The sequence below is a fragment of the Sarcophilus harrisii genome, chromosome 2, assembly GCF_902635505.1.
Source record: "Sarcophilus harrisii chromosome 2, mSarHar1.11, whole genome shotgun sequence".
Taxonomy (NCBI): Eukaryota; Metazoa; Chordata; class Mammalia; order Dasyuromorphia; family Dasyuridae; genus Sarcophilus; species Sarcophilus harrisii.
In genome coordinates this window covers 549,069,365-549,089,679 of record NC_045427.1, presented here as the reverse complement: position 1 = coordinate 549,089,679, position 20,315 = coordinate 549,069,365, and the positions used below count along the sequence as shown (strand labels likewise).

The window sequence follows — 20,315 nt, the reverse complement described above, 5'->3', positions numbered from 1 at the left end:
GCGGGACTGGGCTCTTAGCGGAGGCGGGGACTGGTCTGCGGTGGAGTTGGCCTGGGTGTCTTTACTTCCCCTCAGTCAGTTTGAAGACAAGGCCAGCAGGGGAAGGCTCCTCCTCGTCCTTCCAGTCACCAAATTAGGGGACAGAGGGATCTGTCCTAGTTCACAGGTGTCCGCTTCTCCTGCGAAGGGAGGGGAGGAAGGAATTCGGCTGGAAAGCCACGGACTCCCTTCCCTTTCCGAGTAAAGCCCTAGTGAATCTTTATTCACTGTACCTGAAGTCAGGAAAACACCGACAGACCCCTGCTTCGTGATTGCCTGCCTGTATGGTGGTAATGATAATAATAATGACAGTAACAACAATAAGCATAATAATAGTATCTACCTACCAGAGTTGCTCTGAGGAGTCAATAGAATAATAGTATTAAAGTCCTTTGCAAACTTTAAAGTGCTATATAAATGCTAATTATTTCCCCCTTTTTTTGCTCCGGCCCTTCTCTCCCTGAACTCCAGAATTATTTCTTCATCCTGTTGCAACCAAGGATAATTTGGGGCTGAAAAAGGCAGAGCTTTCATCCAATGTAACCCATTGAGTGACTGGACTAGCCCTCTGTTCAACCCTAATTAACTTAAGAGAAATTGCCCGGGCTGGAAGTTTTAATAATAGCTCAGTCCTTTCAATTTTTTGAAAAATCCCTATATAGATTCAGTCATTCAACTGAATGGTGTGGGAAGGGTCCCACGCCTTAAACATGACCTTGAAATTGCTTTGTATAGATTTAATTTTCTAGGTGCATAGTTTTCCCCAGTAGAGGGTAAATTCCTTCAAGGCAGGGCCAATTTTTTTTTTTTTTTTTTTTTTGGCTTTGTGCTCCCAGCATAGTACCTTACACATAGTAAGCATTTAATAAATTCTTGTGGGATTAAATCGAATTTAAGCTAATTTAAATTAAAAAAAAAAAACTTTTAGTTCTGTCATTCAGCATTTGTGGTTTAATCCATTTTTCATTTTTACAACTCCTTGAATGTATGTATATTTTCATCCATAAATGTTAAAGTAAATATAAACAAATATTTGTTTGAATGAGGATTTGTTACACTGACGTTGTGACATGGGTTGTTTTTTTTTTTTTTATAGTATCAGCCATTTCACTATATGATGGAAATTCTGTAAATTTATCAGCACCCAACTCAGGAACTACCTCTACTATGCTTTCTAATTCCCCAGTCATGTCCTTCAGAACTCTTAGGTGCTTATTTTAAATTTCTAATGAATGGTCTAAGATATTTTAGGGTTATACAAGTGCTTGCTTTATGTCTTCTAGTTATTATTAGAATTATTATTTCCTTTAGTATAGTGTCCAAGATGAACTCATCTTTGAATCCTACAAACATTTTAATGTAGGTTATTGAACTGAATCAAATTGAATAACCAAAAGCAGACATTAATCCTTACAATGGCTTGCTCCGTTTTCACCAGCAGTCACAGTCTACTGGCTTTGGATTAACAATCCAAAACAGAAGCCCTGTCCTGCCATAGGACACCTTTCTTTGGACATTCAGCAAGCAAACAAATAAGCAAATAAACTCATCATATTTTAAAATATCTACTATGTGCCAGACACTGTGCTAGTATCAGAGGTGCAAAGACAAAAAGAAAGGAGTTCCTTTTGCTCCTGATGCTCACTCCCAGTATGGATTTGGACAATTTACTTAACTTGCTGGGGCAGAGGTTCTTCATTCATGAAATTAAAAGGATGGTCTAGTTGGCTTCTACTAACTTCCCTTCCAACTTTATATATATAACTTTAAATATTCAAAAGTGGTTCCCTATGAAGTAGTAACTGAAAGTATCTTTGCCATCATCTGGTTCTAGACCATTCCCTTCATATACTTTGTGTTCTGATCAAACTGACTTTCTTGTCAGGTACCCCAAACTCAGCAAACCAATTTTTACCTACATGATTTAGTGTAGATCTTCTGTTTCCCATACTTAAAATACATCCCCTCATTTCTTTGGCTTTCTTTGAGACTTAGGAAGAGTTTTCAAATCTTTCTAGTTGTCTGTCCTTGGCCTTCCTCTAATTATTCTGTATTAACTGTTTATATTTTGTGTCCTCCAGTGGAACATATGTTCCTTGAGGTTTAGAACTTTTTGTCTACCTGGCTGTTTTTGTCCGTTCCTCAGTGACTACCCTAATGTCTTTGCACATAGTAGGTGCTATCAACTAATTTTTGAACCTATATATAAATGAAGCTGAGCTTATTGAGGCCAAAAAATGTAGCCAAAAGTTCTGACAGTTTCATGACAATTATGTTCAAGTTTCTTCACTTGTTGACTGTCTACAAGTACTTCTCAGCAACCCTTAAGGTGACAAGAGTAACAGCCTTCACATCCTTTCAGTAAAGCAGATTCTTTAGTTAAGTATCAAAAGAGTTGAGTCAGAAAATCTATGACATCTGGACAATTCAGGTTCTCCATATTTGTTTTAATGACCATGATGAAATGTTGGGAAATGGGAAGAATAATGAAGCAGTGTCATGTGCAAAAATTATGAATATTGTTTTGAACAATAGAAATTTCAGCATAAAAAAAATGGCTTTGAAAAGCTAGTTAGTTTTTATTTGTTTTTAAGCCTTGGTGAGTAAATTACTAAACAGAGCAGAAATCAAAAATGAAAACTGCTGGATAAAAATAATTTCCCAGACACAACTGAACCTATACTTCCAAACACACTGAGATCACAAGATCATGGAAGTATAGATTTAAAATTTAAAATCTTAGCTCTCATCCACTCTCATCCACTCTCCACTGTTGGGAAATGGGAAGAATAATGAAGCAGTATCATGTGCAAAAATTATGAATACTGTTTTGAACAATAGAAATTTCAGCATAAAAAAAATGGCTTTGAAAAGCTAGTTAGTTTTTATTTGTTTTTAAGCCTTGGTGAGTAAATTACTAAACAGAGCAGAAATCAAAAATGAAAACTGCTGGATAAAAATAATTTGCCAGACACAACTGAACCTGTCTACTTCCAAACACACTGAGGTCACAAGATCATGGAAGTATAGATTTAAAATTTAAAATCTTAGCTCTCATCCACTCTCCATTCAGCCTCCCAACAGAATTCAGAGTTGTGACAAATAAATACAGTTAAGCAGCATAAATCAATACCTTGACCAAGTTTGATGTCCAGTAAGAGATGGGTAGCAAGATAGATCGCTTCATTGATTAAAGTTCCAAATTTTTTCAATGTCATTTTCATTTATATTGCTGTGATCATCATGTAAATTGTCCTGGTTCTGCTCATGCTTTCCTCCTCATTTCACAGAAATCTTAAGTTTCTCTAAATTCTCCCATATTCATCATTTTTTGAAATATATTACTCCATTACATTTAAATGACCCGATTTCATTGAGCCAATCCCCCTATCAATAGGTACCCACTTTCATTTTTTTTACTACTATAAATATTTTTGTAAGTTAAATGAGATGATATTTGTAAGGCTCTTAGCACAATATCCAACTTGTTCCCTTCCTTTTCCTTTTCCTTAGGAACTAAGGAAATGATTATGTTTAGCAGTAATATTAAATTAAACAATGTATACTATGTAGTGACGTATCTAATTTAATGTTTTCCAGAACAGCTGTACCAATTGCCAGCTCTAGCAATAATACCGCATTATTGTACCTGTCTTCCCACAGCCTGTCCAATATTTACCACTTGCATATTTTCTCACCTTTGCTGATTATGTGATAGATTTGAAGTGGAAACTTAGAATTATTTATTTGTCATTATCAATTTATAACAGTTTTTCTTATGACTTTCAAATTTACATTTTTTTCCTTTTGAACACTGCCTGTTAAACTATTTTGCTATTTATCTACTGGAGAAGGAATCTTATTTTTATATATTCAGATCAATTCCATATACAAATGACTTGGACATCAGACTTTTATCTGAGATATTTTCTTCTTATCCATTTATACATTCCCTTTTTAATTTCTTGCAATCTGCTTTCTGTTCCCAGTATTCCACTATCCTGATCAAGTAAAACCAGTTAATTCCTTTGTCTGTATCCTTATGGCATTTGACAATGTTGAGGACCTACTCTTTTCAAAACTTACCTTGTCCCACAATTACCACCTATATATCAAGACTGTTAACTCATTTACCTTGTATAATTTGGAACCATGTTCTTCCTGCTGTGGAAGTTATAAAATATGAATCACTAATTCTCTGTTGTTCACCTTTTTTGTTTTGTTTTGTGGCAAGGAATTCTCCCCTCTCCCCACTTCAGCAATTAAAAATAATCCACCTTCCTTTAATCCTGTCAATCTCTCTATCTCTCAGTACAATGTCAAACCACACCTGTTTAACTAGGCCTATGGCAGCTCAACCCATCTAAGGAATTCACTCCCAAGTTCATGCTCTTGAGTCCCCGTGTCAGGCTGTAACTTCAGCTCATTCTTCCCCTCAGAAGAGAAAGTCTTGTTTGTCAGTCACAGTCTGACCCCCATCAGTCACAGAGTTGCACAGGAGAGTGACTGGGAAATTTCTTCCCTACCAAAAGTCATTGGTCCCCATCTTCCTTTTACACAAATAAAGATGTTGAGATCCAGAGAGTTTAATGGACTTCTCCAAAAATAGACTGAAAATAAGTGGGTGATTTAGGTATAGAATTCAAGACTTTTACATTCCAGTCCAATGGCTTTCCATGAAGCTACCACTAGTCCCAAATCTTTGCATAGTAGTGCAATGAGAAGGTTCATGGTAGATGAAAAGAAAAAATGAAAAAAAAAATTTGACCCAAAGCTAAAGAACATGGGTAGAAATTCTCATTCTATTATTACTATCTATTTGATCTTAAGCAAATAACCTTATTGACCTTCAGTTTTCTCCTTTGTTAATTGATTAATTTGAATTCTATGATCTCTAACGTCTTTCCTGGGTATTAAAGCAGTTTTTCAGATGAAGAAATTGAATGTAAGAAATAAATTAGATCAAGGACTATTTCATGCCTTCCATAAACATGTACAGTGTCAGGATGATTTGTTCAAAATATTTGAAAATAGAGAAGTTACATTTAGATCTTATAATAATTACAAAATTATGTCTCTGATGATATAACTATCCTCTACTGCAATCCAGCTTAAACAATAAAAAGATTTTTATTTGTTTGCTATTCAGTGACTTTACTATAAGAGTGATAACTAGGGCTTCTTTGGAGCATGGGATCCAGACTGAGAACAGAGTGGGGAAGTAAAACTGTGCCAATGGATATCTTGAAGAAAAAAGTGTGCTGATCTGGATGGGCATTAATATTAAAAATTTGCCTCCATCAGTGAATTTGGGGCTAGCAGTCTTGTTGTGCTGGTCCAGATAACCCCAGAGTGCTACAAAGGCAGCCATTTCTCTAGGAAAACTTTTTTTGTTTTGGTTTGGTTTGGTTTTTTGTTTCAGTCTTTCTTCCTTTTGTACTTGCTTATTTCTTCTCCCTTCTTTTTTCACTTATCTCCTTATCTCAAAAGTGTTTCCTCTGGCTAAATTTTCCTGAGTTAGTCTTCTAGGCACAGCTGTTCCCTGAGTGACTATAATCCAACTAGTTCTATTGTGCACTATTTCTGTGATTCCCAAAGAACTCAGCAATCCTTTCTTTGAAAAAAGAACTACAAAATCAATCCCCAGTGGAATCCCCCATGTTGATATGAACAGATATTAGATTATAAAATGTTTGTTTTCTTTCATTCCCTGAAATAGGCTTTTTACATTTACATCTCTCCCTAAGGAAATGCTAAATGCTTTATCAGTATTACACCTCTCCTTAAAGTAACAAATGGGCAAACCATACCATACCAAACTGCAACCCTGCAAAGATTCCATACAAATTAGAACATGCTTATAGACCCAGGGCATCTCAAATAAATTTTGGTGAAACCTAAAAAATTTGTAGCTTCGACTGAATAAAAAGTGAAAATATGAAATCTACAGAATGAGCTCCTTTGAGCTCATTTAAGTCCAACTTTTTCTGGCTATCAATTCCATCACTGCTATTCATTTATTCATTCAATAAACATGTATTTATTGTTTACATGTTTATTGTAAACAGTGGGCAATGCATGACAGAGAATGCAAAAATTTATAAAACATGGTCTCTTTTCTCAAAGAATTTGTGATTTTAAGAAGTAGGGAGGTAAAGAAATAATGGAGAAGCTAATAGTTTTATGTATAGATGCTCTGAATCTTTCTGCAAAGTTAACATGACTTGTTGCATTTAAGTATTAACAAAACTTAGATTTTGCTTTATCCTCCATTTTGGCATCATAGAGGCCTGCCAGAAACAAGACTTCTAGAACAGCAAAATGTCTGGAAGACTATGGTTCAAAGCCATTTTTGCTAGCCACCAGTGAGACCAAAAAAACCAGAGAGAACATAGGAGTTCTTCTGAAAATTAAAGGAGTCTATGCTCAGGATGGCATTGAATTCTATTTGGGCAAAGATGTATCTATGTATATAAAATAAAAAACAGCACAGTAACTCCAGGTAGGAAATTCAAAATAACAATAGTGATCTGGGGAAAAGTTAGTCAGGTGCTTGGAAATAGTGGAATAGTTTGAGCCAAGTTCAGAAGCAATCTTCCTGCTAAGGCCATTAGACACAGGATCCAAGTAAAACTCTATCTCTCAAGGATCTAGAATGTGAAAACTAATTATATAAAATTATACCGTTTTTAAATGAAAAAAAAAAAAAAAAAAAAAAAAAACCTTTAAGTTTTGTGCTTCCTGGCAGGAGAATAAGTCAGAAAAAAAAAAAGCCAGTTTACTTCAGAGAATGGTAATCAGTGTCTGCAGTGATTATCTCCCATGAATATGGTTGAAAAGCATTAATTGTCCTCAGGTACTCCATATTGCACTATTATCCTTGCCAACAACCTTCACTTCTATCCATCTATGCTATGAGGAAATCAAGAGCATGTAAATATATTCAGTCAGTTCTGTAAAACATAAAATTGCTCATAGACAAAAAGGTAACTAAATTGTTAATTTTTCAATAAGATGATTTTTTTAATACCACATATGAAATAGTTTGTCAATCAGAATTTTTTTCCTTCCCATGTCATTGTGATGTCCCTCAAAAAGTTATTTTATGAAATTTTTTTTTTTCTGAATTATTTCACCAGTTGCTGAAAAGTAGACTACATCCTGAGAAAATATAAGACCGGAATTTTGATCAAATTGAAAATGATAGACTTAATCATAGGAAATGTTAAAAATCTTTTTAAAGAACCTTAAGGGAACTCAAAGGCCTTTTAGTCCAACCACTCATTTTATAGATGTAGAAAGTGAGGCTTATTGAAGTTAGTAGTGAGTGTGAGCTTCTTGAGAACAGGAAATCTTTTCTGTATTTTGCTCTTTTTGTATTTTGAATGCTTAGCAAGTGACTGACAATTCACTTGTCCAAGATGACAATGGATTTATGATTTCATCAGTGTAAATACTACCACTCTCAGGACATCACAATTTCTTCATATCCTGAGATTTTCTTATGTCTTCTTTGTCTCTCCCATTAGCTATCATAGATAAAATTCATATTTGTAGATAAAGCTGCCCACTTACATCTTTAAGTGATTATGTTTGTGACATGGCATCAATTGCATCTGTGTATGTCTGTATACTTACTTGAAACTCCAACAATAACGCCTGTTAATCATGTGATAATCTATATGTTACCTCTATATTTTAAACTATAAAAATTAATGGTGGGATCAACTATATTACAAAATACTAGCTTTTAAAATAATACATTTTGGCCAGGAATGTCAATCTCATTTTATACATGATTTTACAATTGGATTTTCATTAGGAAAAATGGAGGGAGTTTAATATCAAAGAATGGTATTAAACCCTTTATTAGTGTGCTAGAAATGTCTAATCAGTTCCATGGATTACTTAAACATCATTTTTGCACAATATAAAGCCCAAATAAATAATATAATGAAATACAGTAGTGAATAAGAGCAAGTAGTACTTGGCACATATTAAAGTCCCAAAATACAGAATGTAAGGAAGCTCAGAACACAACCTGAATTTGTCAAGGGCACCATTTTCTCTATGGAATTCCTAAATAAGTTGATGATCTGTTGGAAAAAAATTAATGTTTTGGAATGTCTTAAAAATGAATGTAAGGTAAGGATTCTAGACTTTCTATTCCCCATCTGGAATCTAATTTGAGAGATACACAAATAGACCTGGAGTTCACTATAACCTCAAGGGTATTTATTGTATATTGACATTACAGTATGTAGTAAATGCAAACAGCAATTTTAAGGCTCTAAAAATAGACACTCACCTTTGACCTAAAAAGCATATTTAAATCTACAATATACTTCAAAAGGATGTTCTTGTACCATGTTTAACACAGACAAAAACTGCTGGTTTATGCAGAGTATTTTGTTGGTGGTGATGGCGGTGGTTTGGAACAGTCTAGGTCAGCTAATGCATTTTCATGTAATAATGGAATGTGATGTGACTATCATGAAGGCTGTTTTATAAATATAGCCCAGAGAAATATTTGGCAGCTGATATAGGCAAAGAAATGACTAGAGAACATTTCCTACTATGTATCTTTGAAATGAATAATTTATTCTTAATATACAGTTGACTGTGTCTAATATTTCACCTATATTAAGTAATATAAAGTAGCCAGGTGAATATTTAGACTATGTTAATCTTCTGAGTGTTCCCTAAAACATCTATTCTTGTTAATAACTCACATTTATGTTGAGTTTTATGATTCACAAAGTGCTATCCCCATAATAATCATCTGAAGTAGGTAGCAAAGTGTTATTATCCCCACTTTACAGATGATGAAATTTGAGGTACAGAGAAATCAAGTGACTTGTTCAGGATAACACAGTCTAGTAAGTGTTAGAAAGGCTCCCAGACCAGCCTGTTCACTCTCTCTCTCTCTCTCTTTCTCTCTCTCTCACTACAGACTGCCTCACTATTAAAAAGGGTTTTTTTTATGCTTCGGTCTGGTTATTTTTACAGCTAGAGAGTATTACATGAGTACTTAACTGACATTAACAACAGTAATGATTAAAGTGCTACAAAACATTTTTTTTTTGTTGTTAAAAAAGGATCTAGGAATAATAGTTATCTGTACTCACTCTTTAGAATTATAACTTTAACTATGTTCATTAATTCCTTTGCCTAAGATCTTGGCTGTACAAGAACACTTGTACTTCAAGAAGAGGCCTCTACTGTTCCAAGATGGATAGTAAATACTGATGGTAAAACCAAGTGGTTCAGTAATGATAGACTTGAACCACTTTCTATTCTCTTTTTCTTTCATACCTTAAGCATGATTTTTTTTTTTTTAACTGGGAAATAACTGTGTCCAAGCACCAAGTGGAGAGGTATAGAATGGGAAGATAGCCAAGTATTTTTTAATCTGAAGTCCTGCAATGCCACCATCTGGAACAGTGAAGGAAGGGGAAAGGCTGAGGGGGGAGAAAAGCAAAGCACCATTTCACGTGATTTGATTTCATTCTGTTTTAAGAGAGGGACCAGGGGGAGTTTTAGGTTTTCCAGATCTAATTTTCATAGAACCATAAATTTAACTCAAAAGTACCTTAACAGTCTCCTATTCCAACCTGCTCATTTTTACAGATGAGCAAAATGCATTCTAGAGAAACTCAGCATCTTACATACATTACAGTAGGCTGTGTAGCTAGAATACTAGTCCAAGTCCTTGGACTCCAGAATGAGTTTCCCACAGCATCACAGCAGCCAAATCACTCAAATAGCTAAATTGACATTGCCTGAAATGCCCTGGTCAATAAAGGAGATCCTACAGCTAGATTAGCTATGGACATAGCCTCCATTCATTAAAAAAATTATCAGCTCTTCATTTGATTTTGACCATGTAGCAAGGGTCTTCAAACTTTTTAAATAGGGGGCCAGTTCACTGTCCCTCAGATTTTTGGAGGGCCAGACAGTAGTAAAAACAAAAATTTTGTTTTGTGGGCCTTTAAACAAAGAAACTTCATAGCCCTGGATGAGGGGGATAATCGTCCTCAGCTGCTGATCTAGCTGTGGGCCATAGTTTGAGGACCCCTGAGTAACATATTGAACACATAGATTCATCAAGCCTTGTTCTGGGCAATTCCCTAAATTTTCTTGGATCAAGACATTTTCTGAATGAGAAATCCTTGATGTCAAAGTTTTGTAGGAACTTCACCCTTACCCTGCAAAATTATTAGTTTTATTAAAACGGAGGAAACCTTTTATAATGCTGTAATGGTGGGTATGGGGGTAGAGCAATCAGGACTAATACCACTCTCATTTATCAAATGATAAATCAGGTTTGGGAGATTTGGGTTTGTTATGTTCTAGGGGCTTCATGTGACCTGTTGTATTGCTGAATCAGTGTAATAATGAGCTATTTTATAAGAGAGCTCTGCCATAGTATGACTGCAACTTATAAGATAATGACATGCAGCATTGCAGTGCTGGAATCTTTTGAAGAGAGAACACTTCCCCTTCAAATTCTTTTAACTTGGACACACAGACCTAGATATCTATAGTATAGTACATAAGGGTTTTGTGTCAACTTTTTGCACATTTTGACAAAAGTTAAAGCCTCGGTTTCTTGTTAGGCACTTTATAAGTTCATTAGACGTGACATAATTCATTCAGTATTTGAAAGTCTTGTTTTCTTTCTATTTGACAAAGAGAAAATGATTGGAATTACTGGCTCAAATAACTATTTTTGCAATGTTGCTTTCAGAATTCAAAGGTTTTTCATTCAGAACAAAGAGCATTTTTAAATCATCTCAAAATCCAAATTACTGCATGGTACAGAGGATCATTAAGAACCTAATGATGGTTTCAATAGTGGTGGAGTAGCATCATACATATGTGTGTGTCTATACATGTGTATGTATATATGAAAGTTATATATTAATGTGTGTATATGGATATACACATATACATATCTATTCTGAAGCAGCAATAGAATAACATTAAGGACTTTTTGCAGCAATGATCTACATTATTGTACTGTTCTAAAAGATAGTTTCTTTAGCAAATTGCCTAGATTTTTTTTTTTTGAAAAAGAATTCTAAAATACAGCTACTAGGTCACAATTTCTTCAAAATCTGACAGTTGCTTCATCTGTTCAACCTGCATAGAATATCTTCTGATGAGCTTCTTTTTGTTTCTTAAATCAACTCTCTTTGGTGAATTTGGAGCAACAGGGATCATAGGTTTTAAGCCACTAGCAAGTGGGGAAGATGGTTTACTGCTGGACCTGATATCAGGAATGGGTGGATTCGGATTCACATTTAAAGGGGGCAAAAATCCAGGCCTAGTATGAGAAATATGATCAAGTAAAAGAGTTCCAGAACCCCGTCTTTCTAACAAATTGGGAGGCCTACGACGAACCGAGCCTGGGGAAGTGCTAGGCACCCCATCAAGAGATTCCCGAGAGCCATTAAATAAAGCCAAGTGAGAGCTGTTGAGTTTTTTCCGATCTATTGGTACTTTACCATTATCAAGTGACATGGAATTTGATGAATCACCACAGAGCTGTATTTCTGAATCATAGTGACCATTTTCTAACCTTCTGAGAGAAGTTGAATCCTTGATGGAGGTTGATGCTGAGGTGGTAATGCTTGAATTATCTTGATCAGCAGGAAGAGTGCTCCTTCTGGCTAGGCGCTGATGGATGGGCTGATTTTTTTCATAGGTTGCTTTCCATGATGCTGGTGCAGAAGTGGATGGGATCTTTAAAACTTGGTCAGTGACAGTGGGGAAGAGAGCAGAGTCTTTGCCTTCAATGCTGTTATTCCTTGAGAGGGGAGCCCTTTTGGAGAAAGATAATTCATTGATGCCCATGATGATTTCATCATCTGCACAGATGCTTTTGGTCTCCTCTTGATGAGAAGAAGCTGCTAGCACAGATGGTGCAATTAAACCCCAGGGTTCTGACTGTAGCCTCTTCAACTGGGGCAAGCGAGCTCTTTTGAGGTTGCCAACTTTCCTGGTGGGCGATAAGGCTTCACTGGGCACCTTGATAGCATGGCACCCACTTGAACGCCCTGAATGAAGGCTAAAGAAATCATCTTCCTTTTCTCTGGGGGGAGATCCCAAACCTGGTGTCTTTAATTCAATAGCAGATGGGGACATGCACAAAGCGGGTGATTGCCTGTCTTCCAACTTTGGTGAAGGTGGGATGTTAAGATACTGTTTAGTTGTTTTAGTGCCTGAAGATGATTTATCAGTAGTTATGATGATCACTTCCTTTCCTTTTGCCTTGCAGGCCTTCAGGAGATGTGTCAGAGTATCCTTGTCATCAGCATTAATGGCATAAACCAGAGCTGAAGCTCCAGAACGGTCTTCTAAACTAGGATCAGCACCATTTTCCAGTAACAAGGAAACTACCTCTCCTCCTGCTTTCCTAATGCAAGCATGGATGAGGGCAGTTTTTCCTGATTTATCCTGAATATTCGGGTCTGCCCTATTGTCTAATAGATATTTGACCATCTTGGACTTACTGATGCTTTGTTGGTCCACATGCTTAGTGATGCAAGCTACCATCAGTGCGGTTTCCCCTTTGTCATTGCTTTCATTGATGTAGGCCCCACCTTCCAGTAGGAGTCTAGTCAACCGAAGCCTTCCTAGCCATACAGCCTTCAAGAGTGAATTTCCATCTGTCCTCAGTTCAGTTGTTTCATCCATTTTACCAGATCCAGATTAACAGAATGTCAGCAACCAGACCTAATAAGATAAAAATGGGGAAAAGGGGAAGTAAAATACAAAATGTAATGAAATATTACTGCATTATAAGAAATGACAAGAAATTGTGAATGCAAAGAAGTTATATATATATATATATATATATATATATATATATATGCTTCTAAAGCACTAGTTCTAGAATTAAGCTGACTTGGCCTTAAATCTAGGCTCAGATATTTACTGTTATCCTGGAAGAGTCACTAAACCCTGTTTACATCAGTTCCCTCATATATAAAATAAACTGGAGAAGAAATGGCAAACCACCAAGATATCTTTGCCAAAAATACTTCAAACGAGGTCACAAAAAGTCGCACATGATTGAAATGACTGAACCCAACAAGGAAATAATATACATGATGATTATAACAATGTAAATAGAAAGACCAATTAGTATTGTTGTTAAAGAACAAATAAGACAAAGGAAAATGCATGTTGTAAAAAAAATTACAAGGATAATATTTGACTCTAGAGAAGAAATATAAGAAGAGACCTCCCCCCATTCCTTGCAGAAGTGGGCATTCTATATTTGTGAAATATTGCACATAATGTGAGGATTTTTTAGAATATATTGATAAGATTTACTTCTTTTCCCCCTTTTATTCTTTTGTAAGTGGTGTTATTAAAGATAATTCTCTAGAGTAGGGGGGATAAGAATAGATGTAAGGAAAATTTTAGGTGACATAAAAACAATATATAAAATTTTTTTTAATTATTTAAAAATTAAAATGTTTAGGTTTTTTTCAGGATCTTTTCATTTCCATCTAATATTCACTGCTTTTCCAGCAGATGTCACAATTCTCTTCTTTTTCATACAACATTCTGAGTAGTTCTATTGGTGCAGTAAACTCTCCTTTTTTTTAGGTTGCACAAAAATCAAGAGAAATAAAATGTATTCCTATTCACAAGTTTCAGAGAAGAAGATTATCTCTCAGTATTTCTTATCAGGTAGTTAGCAAATCCATAAACTCAGTTTTAATTCTCTTTATGTCCCCAACAATACATAGGCTCAACATTTTTCAATCATCCCACCAATCCTGAGCCTAAAATTTTTCTTATATAAAATGAGAGATTTGTGCCCATGTAATTCATAAGGCAAGCTTGTTAGTACCTTCCCTGACAGAACCACACACTAATTCATCTAATTTATACTGCACAGCATTTTATACTACCCTTGGTCAATTTCTGCCTTGATATTTTACTTTTAAAGCAACCTATGCCATGGGAAGGGAGTTTGTGTCATCTCCAAGGGTGTTTGCTCTTGTGTTTAGGGCATATTGTGTCTTCTTTAATATTGTCTCCTTGAGGATTCTTCCTAATATTTTTATTATAATGAAAATTCCATTGTGCTATGCAAAAGCCTATTTATTTGTTTCATGGGAACCTAGTTTCTTTCACTTAATGCTAGATGACGCAGCTCTATTTCATTAGTAGATCAATATAGAAGATAGCATCAAATAATTCAATATTTAAAAGCTCTATAATTTTATCAGTGTGGTTACATCTTTTAGTAATTCAGATCATAATAGATTCATAGCTTAGGAGATAGTCTTCATAATTTGCAGTAACAACTTTTTTTAAAAAAAATCATTATGTGGTAACCAGCCTTCTAATAATTAGCCTTTTTGAATTCAGCAGGCTGCTGGAATCTGTCACCAAGATCATACTCAAAGCCATTCCATCATGATGGTACCTATCAGAATTTGCAGTCAGGGGACTAGCCTCAGAGAACAGAGTCAAGCAGAATGGAATAATGACATAAAAGAATGAAATACACAAAAATAAGATGAAAATATGAAGACAAAGTGAAATTACCAATAAAAATAGGTTGTACTTGAATTGATCTAAGTACAATAAAATCAGATATGGTCAACAGATCATGCATCCCATGTATGATGGTTCATGCTGATTACTTTCAAAATGTAAGTCCTGAGGCACATGAGTTTCATAAATATTTTAAAGACTTGAATGTTAGCTATGATCAACTGGAATAATTGCATATTTTAATCATGTCTGATTTGACTGCTCATATAAAGTCCCAGATATGGTTCAGCAACAAAATTTATTGGTGATGTAGGGAATCTAGATAGAGTTTGGAGTCCTCTTTTTAAAATACAATATTCTTTCCACCATGCCTTAATGAATAACTTACTAAGAAGGCATAAGTTCAAATCTTGACTCTCCTATTTTCTATCTCTAAGATCTTGGGCAAGTTACTTGGTCTCTCTTGACTTCAGTTTTCTTATCTGTAAAATGGGATCATAATAGTATCTGCTATACCTACTTAAAGAGTTGTTATAGAGAAGGGAGCAAAGAAAAAATCATTCATTCAACAAATATTTTTAAATGTCTCCTGTATACAAAGCATTGTGTTGAGTGATGGGTATGGGATTCATACTTTAGACAATATACGAAACCTTCCTTTTATAAATTAGAGGGAAATAAGGCATAAATACAGATAATTACTGTGGAGAATTACTTTAAGGAGTGGCTTTTCAGCTAAATTTAAAAGGAAATAAATAGAGGGAGAGCATTGTAGGTTCTCTCATCCTTTAAAAAAATCACTTTAAACTAACATTTTAATATCACTCCTCCATTTTAATATCCAACTCATTTTTTTAAAAAATCCACATTTATTGTCTCTGATTTTTACTTGTTGGTCCTTTTCAATCTGACTTCTGACTTCATGACAAAACTAAAACTATTCTCTCCAGAGCTACCACTGATTTCTCAATTGTCAGGTCCAAAAGCCTTATCTCACTCTTAATCTTTCTTGACTGTTATGCATTTGAAAATTCTGATTATTCTTCTCTTTATATCAACCTTCATCCTCTTTGGGTTTTGAGTTTAGTAACTTTGCTTTGTTTTGATTTTTCACAATGATAAACTTTTGGTTTTCCTACTTCTGTGACTCCTCCTCAGACTCCTTTAATGGCTCATCTTCCATGTCCTATTCCCAATTCTTTACTCTTTAAAAAAAGCTAAATTCACTTTATCTAAGCTCTCTATGGCTTTCTCTACTTTCTTTTTTTAATTTAAGCCTTTTATTTTCAAAACATATATGGATAATTTTCAACATTCATACTTGAAAAACCTTGTGTTCCAAATTTTTCCCTCTCTTCCTCCCACCTTTCCCCTAGACAGCAAATAATCTAATATATGTTAAATATGTGCAATTCTATACATATTTCCACAATTGTCATGCTGCACAAGAAAAAAATAAGGTTAAAAAAGAAAAAGAAGAGAACAAAAACAAAATGCAAGCAAACAACAAAAGGAGTGAAAATATTATATTGTGAGCTACACTCAGTTCCCACAGTCCTCTCTCTGGGTGCAGATGGCTCTCTTCACAAGACCATAGGAACTGGCCTGAATCATCTCAATGTTGAAAAGAGTCAAGTCCATAAGAATTGATCATTGTATAATCTTGCTGTCGCCATATAAAATGATGTCTTTGTTCTGCTCACTTCACTTAGCATCAATTTATATAAGTCTCTCCAGACCTTTCTGGATTATTTCTTATAGAACAATAATATTCCGTAACATTCATATACCATAACTTATTCAGCTATTCTCCAACTGATAGGTATCCACTTAGTTTCCAGTTTCTTGCCCCTACAAAAAGGGCTGCCACAAACATTTTTGCACAGGTGGGTCTCTTTCCCTTTTTTATGATCTCTTTGGGATACAGGCCTAGTAGAGACACTGCTGCATCAAAAGGTATGTACAGTTTGATAGTCCTTTGATCATAGTTCCAAATTGCTCTCCAGCATGGTTGGATGTGTTCACAATTCCACCAACAATGTATTACTGTTCCAGTTTTCCCACATCCCCTCCAACATTTGTCATTATATTTTCTTGTCATCTTAGCCAATCTGAGAAGTTTGTAGTGATACCTCAGAGTTGTCTTAATTTGCATTTCTCTGACTAATAGTGATTTAGAGCACCTTTTCATATGATTAGAAATAGTTTCAATTTCTTCATCTGAAAATTGTCTGTTCATATTCTTTGACCATTTATCAAATGGAAAATGGCTTAAATTCATATAAATTGGAATCAATTGTCTATATATTTTAGAAATGAGGCCTTTATTAGAATTTTTGAATGCAAATTTTTTTCCACTTTATTCCTTCCCTTCTAATCCTGTCTGCATTAGTTTTGTTGTACAAAAACCTTTTAACTTAATCTAATCAAAATTATCCATTTTGCATCCAATAATGTACTCTAGTTCTTCTTTGGCCACAGATCTGAGAGGTAAACTGTCCTTCCTTCTTCTAATTTGCTTATAATATCATTCTTTATGTCTAAATCATGAACTGGATCTTTATGTTTATCAAACACTAGATTACTATAGTCATTGACTATTTTGTCCTGTAAACCTAACCTATCCCACTGATCGACTACTCTATTTCTTAGCCAGTACCAAATAGTTTTGATGACTACTGCATTATGATATAATTTTAGGTCTAGTACAGCTAAGCCACCTTCAGTTGAATTATTTTCATTAATTCACTTGAAATTCTTGGCCTTTTGTTCTTCCAGACAAACTTTGTTATTATTTTTCTAGCTTTATAAAATAATTTCTTGGAAGTTTGTTTGGTATGGCCCTGAATACCTAGATTAATTTAGGTAATATTGTCACTTAATATTTAATAGCACTTGCTATTTTTCTAATTGATTAGATCTGACTTTATTTTGTGGAAAGTGTTTTGTAATTCTTGACTATATTGTAATTTCTATTGTTCCTGACTTTTTGGCAGGTAAGATTCTCAAGCCTTCTCTATTTTCAAAGGTTAAATTATAATCTCTATAAAATAGTTCTTAGATCTAAATATTTAGTGCTGTTTTCTTCTGTCCCTCATGCCTACCAAGCAGACATTTCCAAATGAATGTCTTGAAAGAATCACAAGCTCTACATGTCCAAATCATAACTTATTACTTTTCTATAAAAAATAACTTCTAATCCTAAAATTCTTAGTTATGTTGAAAGCATCACTTACTTTTAGTTACCACGGCTCAGAAGGCTCATCACAGTACCTTTCTTAACTTCCTATATCCCTCCTCTTTCCCTTATACAATAAATTTTAAGTCTTGTCGTTTTTATTACTATGCTATCTATACTACTCTCAACCATTTCTATTTCTCTACTCATACAACCACCATACCAGGCAGGCCCACATTTCTTCATCTTGGCTGTTATAATTGCCTCCTATTGTTTACCTGCCTCAAGCATCTCACTTTTCTTGTCCATTCTCTACAAGAATGCCAAATTTTACACCTCTGAAAATAGACATCTTTATTTTCACATTACTTTCAACTAATAATCTTCTAATTAATCTCCTTTCCTCAAATCTCTTTCCCACTTTAATACGTCTTCCAGTCAACTACCAAAATGATTTTCTAAAATATAAATCTTATTGTGACTATATCTCTCTATTTAATAAATTCTAGTGACTTCTTATCTGTAAGATCAAATATAAAGTCTTGCTCTTCAGCATTTAAAGATCTTCACAACCTAGATACTTCCTACTTTTTCAGTTTTCTTACAGTTTATTTCCTTCTAAACACATTAAAAACAGCCCTACTACTCTGTCTGCAAATATGATACTCTATCTCCCCTTTCCTCCTTTGCATTGACTATCTCCTATACTTGGAATGCTTCCTCAAAAATCTCTGACTTCTAGAATTCTTGGCTTTCTTTAAGATTCGGTTCATGTGCTACATCTACCTTGAGACCTTACCTGCACTCTCCCTCTCCCACACCAGTTGATAGTCATCCCCTCTAATGTTACCTTCCATATAATCTTAAATCATCTAGTATGTTCTCATTTATATATTTTTTCTCCTGTGGGTTTCTTAAGGAAATGGACAATTTTTTTCTTTTTGTTTCAATCCTCAGAACTTAACACACTGCCAGGTACATAGAAAATACTTATTAAAGTTAAGTAAATAATATATAATTATTTAAACAAATAAATAAAAATGTTAATAAATAAAAAATTAAATTAAGTAGACAATAAAATAATAATAAATTATTATTCATTGATTGCTTGATTCATTCTTGAAAATATCCTTTCCTTTCTTCTCTTCAATAAGTCATCCCATAGTGATATTCCTAAAGCATAGATCTGACCTTGTTACTCCCCTGCTCAAAACACTTCAGTCTCTCATTATTACTTTTGCATAAAATAAAAATACCTGTTTTATATTCAAAGAGTTTAAAAATCTAGATCTAGCCTCCATTTATATATATACATATGTGTATATATTACTTCTTTTCATATACTCTGTGATTTATTCTTGCTAGCTATTCCTCAAAATTGATATTCCATCTCTAATCTCCATGCCTTTGTATAGATTGTCCACACTTCTGCATCTCAGACTTCTTATTTTATTTCAAAGCTCAGCTCTAGCACCATATTCCTTATGAGGTCTTTCCTGATTACTTCAATGATGAGATGATAGCTAATGTAAAAACAATCAGTGGTTACAATGGACAATGTTTGATGTGTGTCTTCATGGAGAAATGGGGATCAGGAAAGGTCCTATGATCTTAAAACTGCATTGGTTAATGGTAGTCAGAATGAGGAAGGTAGAAAGGTTATATAACAGAACTGTGAACATTCTTTCCTGGCCAAACCCTATCTAAAATTTTGTATTACTTTCTGAGCATTTCATTTTTAAGGAGAATGTCCAGAGGTGAGCAATAAATATGGAGAAGGATCTCAAGTTCATGGAACAGAAGAATAAGTAGAAAGAATTGTGGAGATATAACCAAGCAAATAAAGAATTAAATATATTTCTTGAAGGACTTGGAACTTTTGTTTGGACAAGGAATTGGATTTCTGTTTGGCCAAAGAAGAGTAAATCAGGAGCATCAGGTAAAGGATGCAGAGGAAAATTTCATTTAATGTTAAAGAAAAAAATATTCTGACAAACAGAGAGACAAATAGATCTATCCAGAAGTAAAATGACTAGGGGAGGGGGAGAATGAAAAAAAAAAAAACTTCATTAGAGTCTTGAATGAAAGTTGGATGACTAAATATGTTGGTGGTAATTGTCAGTCTACTGTGGGTTGGGCTGGATGCCTTCTGAAGTCCTTTCCAGATTTAAGATGCTATAATTGTGAAACACTGCAGATTTTTTTAGTAGACTGGTGAAATGAACAGATCTATACAAGTCAAGATTACTGGAAGGACTTGAAGACTGGGTAGAAAGAGTACAGGGGAAAATCCTATATTAATATTATTAATATAACTATATTAATAATAATGAAGATCTGTATTAAGGTGATATAAATAAGAAAAGAAAGGCAGCAGATGGGTATTAGAGTCAGAAAGGAATTGACAGTGCTTATTACTTGATCACATTTGAAAAGTGAGGTTCAGGAAAGAGACTAAAAGAACTTCTAAGTTTCAATCATGGAAAACCAGGAGAGTAGTAGTATTACAGGCAGAAATAGAGAAGTCAGAAAGAGAAATAAGTTCAGGGCAAAGGATAATAAACTATTAGTCTCA

General features: G+C 34.5%; 1 protein-coding gene and 1 pseudogene across 2 annotated transcripts in view; one reads left to right on the top strand and one right to left on the bottom strand.

Moving 5' to 3' along the window:
- The first annotated feature begins 6,330 nt into the window (after positions 1–6,330).
- On the top strand, positions 6,331–6,693 carry LOC100919717 (annotated as a pseudogene).
- A 3,379-nt stretch (positions 6,694–10,072) lies between these two features.
- Positions 10,073–20,315, bottom strand: part of ANKRD34C (ankyrin repeat domain 34C) — a 142,672-nt gene continuing 132,429 nt past the window's right edge. For both annotated transcript variants that reach the window (XM_031955636.1, XM_003755505.2), the window contains one exon: positions 10,073–12,780. In XM_031955636.1, coding sequence (XP_031811496.1) covers positions 11,137–12,741 — 1,605 coding nt within the window. In that variant the 5' untranslated portion in view covers positions 12,742–12,780 and the 3' untranslated portion in view covers positions 10,073–11,136. The remainder of the gene's footprint in view (positions 12,781–20,315) is intronic.